This window comes from Nicotiana tabacum, chromosome 10, assembly GCF_000715075.1.
Source record: "Nicotiana tabacum cultivar K326 chromosome 10, ASM71507v2, whole genome shotgun sequence".
NCBI classification, from domain to species: Eukaryota; Viridiplantae; Streptophyta; class Magnoliopsida; order Solanales; family Solanaceae; genus Nicotiana; species Nicotiana tabacum.
Genome location: NC_134089.1, coordinates 84,235,999 through 84,249,013, shown reverse-complemented (window position 1 = coordinate 84,249,013; position 13,015 = coordinate 84,235,999). Strand labels below are relative to the sequence as shown.

The 13,015-nt window shown below is 37.6% G+C and overlaps 1 protein-coding gene and 1 pseudogene across 1 annotated transcript; both read right to left on the bottom strand.

Moving 5' to 3' along the window:
* Positions 1-635: 635 nt before the first annotated feature.
* Positions 636-1,877, bottom strand: LOC142165225 (uncharacterized). The gene is made up of 3 exons (XM_075223825.1): positions 1,432-1,877; positions 925-1,284; positions 636-873 (listed from the first exon to the last, which is right to left on the bottom strand). Exons 1-3 carry the CDS (start codon positions 1,875-1,877, stop codon positions 636-638), a joined length of 1,044 nt encoding a protein of 347 aa, XP_075079926.1.
* A 260-nt stretch (positions 1,878-2,137) lies between these two features.
* On the bottom strand, positions 2,138-7,853 carry LOC107791183 (uncharacterized; annotated as a pseudogene).
* Between the last annotated feature and the right edge of the window lie 5,162 nt (positions 7,854-13,015).

The window sequence follows — 13,015 nt, the reverse complement described above, 5'->3', positions numbered from 1 at the left end:
ATCAACACTGAGAATCTAGTTGTACTGACACAAAATTTAATCCAGTTATTCCATTTTGTGCCAAAACCCATCTGCTTCAGCATATTTATGAGAAAATCCCAATTCACATGGTCAAAAGCTTTTTCTATGTCTAATTTGCACAATATTCCTGGCTTTTTCCCCTTTAATCTAGAATTCACACATTCATTAGCAACAAGAGCAGCATCCATTATTTGTCTTCCTTTGATGAAAGTCATTTGATGTTTGCCAATCAATTTAGAGATCACTGATTTTAATCTTTCCGTCAGAAGTTTGGAGATGATCTTATACACGCTGCCGATTAAACTTATAGGTATATAATCTTTTAACTCCTTTGCCCCATTTCTCTTTGGTATCAAGGCTATGTAGCTTGCATTTAGACTCTTTTCAAAGTACTCTCGACTGTGAAAATTTTGGATAGCTTGCATTATGTCACCCTTGATGATGTCCCAACTTTGAGAATAGAAACCCATGTTAAAACCATCGGGCCCTGGGCTTTTATCAATAGCACAAAGTTTAATGCATTCACGCACCTCCTGTTCTCCAAAAGGTCTTTGGAGCCAATCTTGCTCTTGATCAGTGATTTGTGGACCATCTATCATGTTGAAAATTGGTCTTCAATGTTCAGACTCAGTAAAAAGTTGCTGATAAAACCTCACTACCTCCTCTTTAATTGCTAGTGGATCTTCCAATGTTACACCATTTGCCACTAGCTGATCTATATTGTTGTATCTATTATGTGCATTTGCAGTCCTTTGAAAGAATTTAGTATTTTTGTCACCCTCTTTCAGCCACAAGGCTCTGGACCTTTGTCTCCAAGCTATCTCCTCATTTTTTGCAACCTCTTCAAATGCCCTGAATAGGTTTGCTTTCAGTAAAACTTCCTCTTCATTCAAATTTCTCTACTCCTGAATTATGTCCAACTCTGAGATCTGATTAAGGATATTGGACTTGGTGGCCTCCAGATTCTCATGCTTAGTTAGATTCCATTCCTTTAATTTTCCTTTCAGAGCTTTCAATTTGCTTGCCAAGATGTAATCTGGTCTACCTACAATTACAAAAGAATCCCACCATGTCTTCACTTGATCATTAAAACCCTCTACACCTAGCCACCAGTTTTCAAACTTGCAATACGATTTGTTGTATTTCCAGTCACCACGTTGCAAGGAGAGAGGAAAATGATCTGAATCTACCCTCTGTTGGATAGACTGCTTAATACTCCTGAATTCCTCATTCCAACTTGTGGAGATGAGGAATCTATCAATCCTGGAAGAAGAATCTTGAGTGCCCCCAGTTCCTTGTGTACATGCCTCCAATTAAAGGAAGGTCTACCAATTCCATATCATCAATGAAATTTGAGAAATCAATCACACTCTAGTTAGGGTGGTACAATTCTTCTTTTCTGAAATATACCTAGGGGTGATAAAATCTCCACATACTACCCAGAGATCTCCACAAAGCCCTCTAGCTGCTCCAATTTCTTCCCACATCCCTTGCCTTTCCTTCTTGCTGTTTGGATCATACACCCCTGTTAGATGCCAAGAAAAATCATGAGTCATAGCCATGAAGTTACATGTCAAGGAATGTAATCCTGTACATGTAACTTCCCCCTTCCAAATTCTACTATCCCACATCATTAAAATTCCCCCTCTAGTATCACTAGCCTGTAAACATTCATATTTTACCCATCTATTTGCCCAAATTCTACTATCCCACATCATTAAAATTCCCCCTCTAGTATCACTAGCCTGTAAACATTCATATTTTACCCATCTATTTGCCCATAACTGCTTCACAAACTCCTCTATATCCCCTTCTACCTTGATTTCTTGCAGACAGTAGATATCTGTTTTCCACATGTGTATTAGACTCTTCAAAGTGCTCCTTTCCCCCCTATTGTTTATCCCCCTAACGTTCCATGAGATTATGTTTATCTTCATGGAGCACCAATTGATTGTAACTTCCCCATATTTCTCTCCCAATTGCTTTTGAATTTGACATCAAAATTAACTAAACCTTTGAGTTCCTTTGTACCTTCCATCTTGGAGTTGAACGAGTCTCCAATGCTGATTCAGCTAGTTCAGCTCTGCTATTCTTCCTTCTACTATCAATTTTCATAAAAAGAGCAAAAGCCTCTTTTTCACAACCTTTAAAATTTACCACAAATTTGTTGCTTAGGCTAATTATGTTGACATAAATTCATTATCAGATATCATTACACATAGTGTAATTCTAATACTGCTAAAAGTACTAAGGCATCAATTCACTTGTTCCTGAACAGAGAACCAGGCAGCAGCTGAAGTGCCTCAACCTTGCGGTTCGTGACTAGCAGATGATGAATGTTGTCTTTCTACTGGTGAACTTAAGTCTGCAACCTGAAATTAAACAATAATAAAGCTAGTAAATTCACAGCAAGAACTAATCATGATTAGCAACTCATTGTACCTTAACCTTAGTCAAGTTAGACCCCGCAAAAAGATGGGAAGGAATTGAATTTTTGTTCAAAAAAGGTTTCAGTGTGACATGCCAAATTTGCTCTGCAGAGAAGGTGTCTAGCAAATTAAACCATGTATGGTACAGTGTTTTAACTCTTTAAATGCCCTCACTTAATACTGATCACACATAACAGAGAGGTGGTGCTTACCAAGGAAGTAATTAAACAAAGACAAAATATATTCATGTAGAATAATATCATTCCCGTTATCCTGAATAACTTTCATAATAGGTCAGAAGCATGTTTTGACTTCTCTAATAAGAAAACCTTGCATAGACCGAGATTGCATAACCAGCCAGAAGAAACCATGAAAGGGAGATAATCAAATAAAATTGGGCTACCGGCAAACATGGAAGCTTTCCCCTTTGTTCATTTCGGGTTACATATAACAAAGGCACTGATGATATTTCAGGCAGCTAGCCGTGAGTATCAGTTTACAAGGAACTTTCCTAGACCAAATGAAGACTTTATTAACAAAAACACTGTGCACTTGGTGCCTAGACCTCTTCTCCTACTACTTCGTCCATAGATCAATACATGTAAATTATCATGTAAGCACCGGATTGAATATAACCTTAATGCACTCTCTCCCAATAAGACAAATAGATCTCAAAATAACACAAATGCAAACCGTAACTAAAAGAGCAAGTGCATTAAATCTCTATAGCTACCAATAATGTCAAAAGTAAGCTCAACCTGCAGACTGTCAACAAGAATAAAAGTATTTAGTACATAATCCAAGATGCCCACATATAACCTTGCATAACCTTATTTCTCTTATCAGCAACGTCAACAGAAAAAAGGATCAGAATAATTTCTGCGATTTCGAGAGAGGCCTTGAAAACCCTAAACAAAAATGTATTCCTGTATTCAAGTTATTTTACCTCTATGCTATTTTGACAGCCACCTTTGGAGTTTCATGTGATTGAAAATGGTAGAAGACAATTCAGTTGACAGGAACTTCGGGTTGACGTTTAAAAGAGGAAGAAAATTGTACTCAAAACCTAAAGAACATCATTCTGCTGGATATTCAATCTAATTTGGTAATCCTCCCTATCCTCCCCCAGTATGAAAAGATAAAACAGAAGTGTTTGAAAGAAAAAAGGTTCAGATAAATTAACCTTTAGCAAGAATCCTGTTCGTCAGAGACCAATTTGGTATCTATCAGCAAAAATCACTGCTACAGTACGCATAGGACTGGAAACTCCATATCTCATCAACCCATGACAGCACAAATATACAAGGAGTTTCGGCAGAAAGTTCATAGCATCCAGTAAATCGCAAATGCAGCCAAACTGATCAATTGTTCATTACTCAAGAAGAACAGCCGGGAATTAAGCACCCAAGGGTATGGCCTAGTGGTCAATGAAGTGATTGCAAACCTTGGAGATCGTGGTTCAAATCCCAACAAAGAAAAAAAATATGTTAGGTGATTTTTTTCCCCATCTACCTAAGTCTTAGTGGGCAGACCAACCTAGTACTTGTGCTGGTTGGGAGGTACAAGGTGCCCGGTGGAATAGTCGAAGTGCGCAAAAATTAGTCCAGACACCATCCCTGCCCCCCACCCCAAACCCAACAAAAAAAAAAAAAAAAAGAGAGAGAGAGAATAGCCAACAACTAATCTGATCTAGTAACTTTTTTTATACTGAAGTAAATTTTCTTAGTCCTAATCTGTAAGATGATGAAATTAAGTTAGTAGTTTAACTGGAGCTGATAATTTCTCAAGATCAATTTATTGAGAGTCTTCTTCCAATGGGTTCATTGTAATACGAACTTCAACACAACATAAGTTCACATAACTCAAAAGTCTAAAGCAAAACTAGTGAACATTTACAAGGAATAACTTAAAGAGTTTAATCATCCAACAAGTCAAAACATGAGTTTACCTGATTGGCAATAGAGTTAGGAAAACCAAACGGCCTTTGACCCACAAAGTTTTGATAAATATAAGACATTTGATCCTCCAAAACTTTAAATCTTGATTTATTCTTTTGCAATTCTGACTCCAATGCTTTAACCTTTGAATTACTGTCTTGCAACTCTAATTTCATTGCTTGCCATTCAGTATTTGACGGGACACCACTGGATGAAGACACTGTCGATCCCCCAGAACTACAAGTGGATCTGAAGAGCTGAGATGGGCATACACCAAATCCCATACCTCAAACCCGTCCTGGGTGTTCTTTCCCAAAGACATTTATATAGGTATCTGCTTTAGAAGAAGTCCCATCTGCCTGCATATTTAATTGTTCCTGCATATACCATTAATAATGTAATCGTCCTTGCAAATTAACTAATAATATTCCAATGACTATACAAACTCATAAATAAGATGTTGTACTTACATTCCTTTGCCTAGCCTCATCATTAACAAAAGACCCATCTTTTTTCTTGTGGGCAATAGAATACATTTGCCCTCTAGTATAAGGTCTCTCGGCTTTAATTTCCTAGCATTTTGTATCGAATTAGTAAGGTCATGAAATAAACTTAATTGTAAAATTAGCAAAGGTCAACGATAGATTAACTATACCAGTTCATGCATCGTTCTAGCTATTGACCTCGACCCAAGAATATGAGGAACAGTTTGTTTTTGTCGATTTACACGATTTTTACAAGAAATCTCCTGCATTATTAACAAAAAACAAGAAAGATCAAAAAAGTTGTACCTATTACTAGAACATTTTCAATTTATGCTTATTTACCATAGTTTTCTCATTCAATCTGTAGTTTAAGAAAAGTGCCCATTGGTCTTTACTGATCCCAGCCGGTGGCAAGTCGATATTGGCATCCTTACCAAGTGATGGGTCATAATTTTCATCAAATAACTTAATGCGCTTGTCCCTCCATTTCCTCCCAATATTTCCGAGTATATACTTCTTGTTCATCTCATCATTTACTTGAAATTTTGGCTTCAAGACAAACATAATAAATTAAAGGTTAGTAAATAAAACAAATAATAAATCATATCTAGTTAGTTAACTATATATCATACTACCTTTATAGTGTTAGTCCAAACGTGCTCCTTGTATGTTTTAGGAATCTTAGGCCATTTCTCAAAACCAATAGGAAAATATTCAAAGTTGCTTGCAATTGAACCTAGAAATCCTCCCAAAAGGCCAGCTGACTCTCCAACTGGTTGGTTGCGATTATTCCACTCCAAGACAACCTTCTTTCCCATAGGAAGTACAAACATGTCTTGCACCCGCAAATTTGTTTCCTTTACAACTCCCTCCTCATCTAACATGCAAAGTCAATCAATCTATTATTAGCATCCAATATATTAGTATCCAATATATTAAAATTTAAAACTATATACCAATCACATCAACTATCCAATACTTATTGGACTTTCTCTTGTAAGTGGACAGAGGATTTTCGGCTTCAGCCTGAGTTTGTGAAAGACTTTGTCCTTCAGGTTGATTTTGAGCATCACGTTGAATTTGAGTTGGCCTAGAACGACTCTTAGGAGGATACCTCTTTCTCTTAGGCATACCTGTAAAACCACAAGTTTAGTATTGTTGTTACAAACAACAACAACGACCCAGTACAATCCTACAAGTAGGGTCTGGGGAGGGTAGTGTATACGCAGACCTTACTCCTACCCCGAAAGAGTAGAGAGGTTATTTCTGAAAGACCCTCAGCTCAAGAAGACGGAAAAGACGAGAAGAGAAGGGACAATATATTAGTACCATCAGACAGAAACCAAAGAAATAACAACAACATCATAAGAACTAGAAAATAGTTGAAATGCAATAACAAAACCAAAAAATAAGCCTTGATGCTATGAAAACGTAAGGATAGCGAGAACACAACATAAACCTCTAGCAGTCTAAGGCCACCCCTATCAATTAGCCTCACCCACGAGCTCGACTACGTCCTAACCTACAACCCTAATGCTCGACCTCTACACATTCCTATCAAGGGCCATGTCCTCGGAAATCCGCAGCAGCGTCATGTCTTGTCTAATCATCTCTCCCCAATACTTCTTAAGTCGCCCTCTACCTCTTCTCGTTCCCGCCAAGGCCAAACTCTCGCACCTCCTCACCGGAGCATCAGGGCTCCTCCTCCGCACGTGCCCGAACCATCTGAGCCTCGCTTCCCGCATTTTGTCATCCATAGGCGCCACGTTCACCTTCTCTCGAACAACTTCATTTTTAATCTTATCAAACCTAGTATGCCCCCATATCCACCTCAACATCCTCATCTTTGCCACTTTCATCTTCTGTATATGAGAGTTCTTAACCGGCCAACACTCTGCACCATACAACATGGTCGGTCTAACCACAGCTCTATAGAACTTACCTTTGATTAACGGTGGCACTCTCTTGTCACACAGGACTGCTGATGCTAACCTCCATTTTATCCACCCCACCCCTATACGGTGAGTGACGTCCCCATCAATCTCTTCGTCCCTCTGGATAATCGACCCCAGGTACTTAAAGCTACTACTCTTGGGGATGACCTGTGATCCAAGCCTCACGTCCACGCCCACTTCTCCCGACTCGACGCTGAACTTGCATTCCAGGTATTCTATCTTAGTCCTGCTCAACTTGAAACCCTTAGACTCAAGGGTATGTCTCCAAACTTCCAGCCTGTCATTTACACTGACTCGCGTCTCATCAATCAGAACTATGTCGTCAGCGAATAACATACACCATAACACCTCCCCTTGAATATGGTGTGTCAGTGCATCCATCACCAGGGCAAATAAGAACGGGCTGAACGCAGATCCTTTATGTAACCCCATAACAACCGGGAAATGCTCCGAGTCGCCTCCCACAGTCCTAACCCGAGTCTTAGATCCATCATACATGTCCTTGATCGCTCTAATGTAAGCTACCGGCATACATTTTGCCTCCAGGCATTTCCAGAGAATCTCCCTAGGAACCTTGCCATATGCTTTCTCCAAGTCAATAAATAAGATCCTTCTTCCTATCCCTGTTTGCTGTTACAAAAAAATGTCTTATTTCTTTAAGTACATGTTTTCGATGTTCTCTGTATGTCCAGTAAAAGGATTCCAGCCTAAACTTTTTTGAAACCAGAGAGAGAAAATAAAAATTTAGGTAGGAAGAATTCGGCATTTCCATTAAAATTTTCCAGAAGAGAAAATAACTTGAACATCACTAACCCAAAGGAAACTCTGTCAATAAACACAAAAGAAACTGCTGCAATTTTTGAAATGCCCAATATCAATACCTAGGTCAAAATCTTACTCGTCACAAATTCTACAAATTATCTATGATTTGAGGCATGAAATTACCTTGAATGGAACAATAAATTGGAGAGTTTCGGTGGACTTGGTGCCTTTTCAGAGCTTCAGCTTTTGAATCGATGGCATTTCTTGTCTAGTCATAACTGGGCTCTTCCTAAATCAACTACTAATTACTCGTTGGTCCATTCTCATATATATATATATATATATATATATATATATATATATATATATATATATATATATAGTTCGTCTGTTTCAAATTAAATGAGAAATTAAACGAGATACTTTTCTTTTTAGTCTGTTTTACAATAAATGATACATTTCTAAATTTATAAATAATTCAACTTTAAACTCTTTCATTTTACTAATTTACCCTTAATGAGAAGCTTTTATAGCCACACAAATGTCATGGCCCCGTAAACTTTTTACCCCTTAAACTTTTAAGACCACAAGTTTCAAAAGTCTTATTCTTTTTTCTTAAACTCTGTGCCGAGTCAAACTACATCATATAATATGAAACGGAAGGAGTATATATATATATAAAAAAAAAGATAGAGTGAATGTCTATCTTTTAGAAAGTTTTACTTTGTGTCTAAGTCATTTTTCCCCTATAAATAGAGGGTTTTACCCTATTGTAAATCATCTATAAATTCAATAAGAATTAATCTCTTTCTCTGCAATATTATTCTTCTACTTTTATTGTTTTATTACACGTTATCAGCACGAGATTCTACCGTCTCAAGAAGATTAAGGTACAACTTTTCTCCTCTTTTAATTATGACTGATATTATGAAAAGAAAGTTCGTTGCCCTTGAAATTTCGGGCAAGAACTATATGACATGGGTGTTGGATGCTGAAATCCATTTAGATGCAATAGGTCTTAGAGACTAGGGGTGGGAATTCGGTCGGTTCGGTTCGGTTTGAAGAAATTCGGTTCGGTTATTCGGTTTTCGGTTTTGTAAAAGTAGTAACCGAAACCGAACTGAAATAAGTTTGGTTTTCCTAATTTCGGTTCGGTTTTCGGTTTGAACATTATCATATTGGACTCCTTCTATGTAATAATACGACCGGCGAATTTGTTGATTTTTCACAAAACTTCAAAATTGTTGGCTAAACTTTGCACACTATTATGGATCATAAAATTCAAACATAGTGTAAATTATAACTCTGTGTGAAATTCTCTCAGTATCTATCACATATGTTATGGAAATTTTAATAGACTGAAAGTCTTTAAGATTGGAAAGTTGATGAACTTACTTAATTGGGTTGAGTCTTTGATAGATTGGACCTAATAGTATTAATTTATTACCTATGGGTTTAGCCTATATATAACTTAAAGAACATATATGCTAATAATTCGGTTTTTCGGTTAACCAAACTAAAAAACTTAATAACCAAAAACCGAACCGAAAAACCAAAATTTTGAAATTTTAAATCGAAATTGACCGAACAAACTGAATAACCGAAACCGAAATAAAAATTTTTTTGGTTCGGTCGGTTTATTCGGTTCCGACCGAAATATGCCCACCCATATTAGAGACGCCATTAAAGACAAAACTAAAGCATCCACCTAAGACTGCGCTAAGGCCTTGATTTTCTTGCGCCATCACCTTGATGAAGGGTTGAAAATAGAATATCTCAAGTCAAAGATCCACTTGTTTTGTGGAATGACTTAAAGGAAAGATATGACAACTTAAAGTTGGTCACTCTTCCACAAACACGATATGATTGGGCTCATCTGAGGCTTCAAGACTTTAAGTCTGTTTCTGAATATAATTCTGCGATGTTCAGAATTACTTCTAAATTGAAACTCTATGGAGAAACTATCACTGACTATGATATGCTTGTAAAAATGTTTACAACATTTCATGCCTCCAATATTGTCCTGCAAAAGCAGTACAGAGAGAAAGGTTTCAAAAAGTACTCTGAGTTGATTTCTCTTCTCCTTGTGGCTAAACTAAATAATGGCTTGCTCATGAGAAATCACGAAAATCGACCCACTGGGTCCACACCATTGCCTGAAGTAGATAACTACCAAAAGTGGAAAGGGAAAGATGAGAAGCCAAAGGCAAATGGTTCAGAAACTGAATGTTATCGTCGCGGTGGAAAAGGGCATTGGGCAAATATTTGTCGTACACCAAGACATTTGGTTTAGTTTTGTCACGGCCCAAAATCTCACCTGTCGTGATGGCGCCTATTGTGGAACTAGGCAAGCCTCAACTAGACATCTCAACACAGTAGAACTTTTAAATAAAGACGGAAGCAGTTAATATTAAAGAAATCCTTTTTTAAAAAAATAGAATATAACTCCAAAAATACTATACAATCCATCCTCAAAACCCGGTGTCACTGAGTGCATGAGCATCTAAATGATAACAACATCTGACTGATAAAACACTGTCTGAAAATATAGAACAGTAGAATATGAAAGGAAAGGAGAGTCAAGGTTAGCGAACGTCATGCAGCTACCTCAATAGTCTACTGAGTCTGACTCCTCAATCAGCAACCACCGTGACCAGAAGTGTCTAGATCTGTACACGAGGTACAGGGGGTAACGTGAGTACACCAATTCAGTAAGTAACAGAAATAAATAAGGAACTGAGAAGTAGTGACGATCTATGCAAATACAATTATCTCAATAACTTTCAATAAGAATAGCCATACTTTCAATTTAACAGTTTAAGTCTCATCAGTGCGTACTCAAATAACCTAGATATCAAATATTCCATAAATATGTACTACAAGGATAAATAGCATCTAAGTGCAGCAATTAACTGAAAACAAATATAGCCTCTCAAGGCAACAGTTACTAAGCTCATCTCATAACTTAAAATTTTCAGTGGAAATAACAAAACCAAATCAATAATTTAATTCCAAACATCTAGTAAAAAAAACTTCAGTTCCAATGAAAGTTGTTCAAAATATTTGTTTAACATTTTTAATAGAGGCTTAGTATAAAGATAGTGAAGACAGAAATTTCACAAAACAAGCCCATCGGGCAAAACATCACTCGTATGTATGTATATATAGCCCCTCGGGCAAGCTCTTAGTCCCTCATGACTCAACTCTCATCAATCAGCACTCACACTCAGCAGGTACCCCATAATAACCGCTGCAGCGTGCAGCCCGATCCATATATATATAGTCGACTGCGCTCACTGGGGTGTGCAGACTCCGGAGGGGCTCCTTCAGCCCAAGCGCTACAAACTGCACGAACAACTCACGTGTTGCACGGACAACTCACGTGCTATAATAATATCTGGATCCGCACGGACAACTCATGTGTTGCACGAACAACTCACATGCTATAATAATATCTGGATCCGCACGGACAACTCATGTGTTGCACGGACAACTCACATGCTATAATAATATCTGGATCCGCACGGACAACTCACGTGCTATAATAATATCTAGATCCGCACGGACAACTCACGTGCTATAATATAATATCTGGATCCGCACTGATAACTCACGTGCTATAGTATCAATAACCTCACACTTAAGCCCTCAGCCTCACTCAGTCATCAATCTCTCCAGTTTCTTGGGCTCTCAAAAAATCGTTTAAACGGCTCAAACATAAGTAATATCATATATCAACAATGAACAATAACAGACGGAGGCATAATAAGCAAGAAAAGTTATGACTGAGTACAAAACAACAATTAGCAGCTAATTCAGCAAGTACACTACCTCGTAGGTCTCAACAGTGATCACATAAGGCCTAAACATGATTTCTAACATGAAGTACAGTTAATTTTTATGAAAACAGAGGGAACATATATTAAACAGTAGGCCAATTAATTCCACAGTCTCGCGGGATGGACCAAGTCACAATCCCAACGGTGCACGCCCACACGCCCGTCACATAGCATGTGTGTCACCTCCAAAATAGTCATCTGACACAATGTCCGGGGTTTCATATTCTCGACCAGATTTATAACTGTTACTTACCTCAATTCGAGCAAAATCCTACTCCGCAATGCCTTTTCCTCTCAAATCGACCTCCGAATACCTCGAATCTAGCCACAATAATTTGATTCAATCAATAAAAATTATAGAAATTAATTCCATATGAAATTCTACATTTTCCACTAAAAATATGAAATTGCGCTAAAATTTTGCTTGTGGGGCCCACGTCTCGGAACCCAGCAAAAATTACGGAATATGAACCCCCATCCAACCACGAGTCTAACCATACCAAAATTACTAAATTTCGATAATATTTCGGCCCTCAAATTCTTAAATCTATCCGAGAGGGTTTTCAAACTCTTCCAACTAAATTCACAGATTTAATGCCATAACTAGTAATAGATTCGGGTAATCTAACCAAAATTAAGTTAAGAACACTTACCCCATTGTTTTCTCTGAAAATATCCCGAAAATCCAATTTGGTAAAAATGGAAAATGGGACGAAGTCCCATTTTCAGAACTTAACATTCTGTCCAGAATTTTCGTGGTTACTGTCACGAATACTGTTCACGACTACTGTTCATAGATATTGTACACGCTACTGTACATGGCTACTATTCACGCAGGTGCGGTCACTGTTCACACGTGCGAAAAATGCAGAAACTGCCCAGAAAATATCAGCAGCCTTTTTATATCCGTTAACCTTCCAAAATCCACCCGAGGCCCTCGGAACCTCGACAAAATGCATCAACCAGTCCTAAAACATCATACGAACTTAGTCGAAACCTCAAATCACATCAAATAACGTTAAAACCGCGAATCACACCCCAATTCAAGCATAATGAAACTAGGAATATCCAACTTCTATATTCGATGCAAAAACCTATCAAATCAAATCCGATTGACTTCAAATTTTGCACACAAGTCAAAAATGACATAACGAAGCTATGAAAATTTTTAGAACTGGAGTTTTCGACCCCGGTATCAAAAATTTAAATCTCCGGTCAAACTTAAGAATTCTTTAGCCTTAGATTTCTAGATTCCGTTAAATGGTGATAATTTGATCTAGGGACCTCCGAATTCGATTTCGGGCATATGACCAAGTCCCAAATCACGATACGGAACTAACGGAATGGTCAAAACTTTTATCCGGGTTCGTTTGCTCAAAATATTGACCGAAGTCAACTTAGTTGAGTTTTAAAGCTCTAATTCACAATTTAATCCATTTTTCATATAAAAACCTTCCGAAAAATTATACGGACTGCGCACGCAAGTCGAAAAATTATTGATAGCCCTTTTCATGGTCTTAAAACACCGAGATGATTATTAATTTATAGATGACATTTTGGGTCATCACATTCTCCACCTCTAAAACA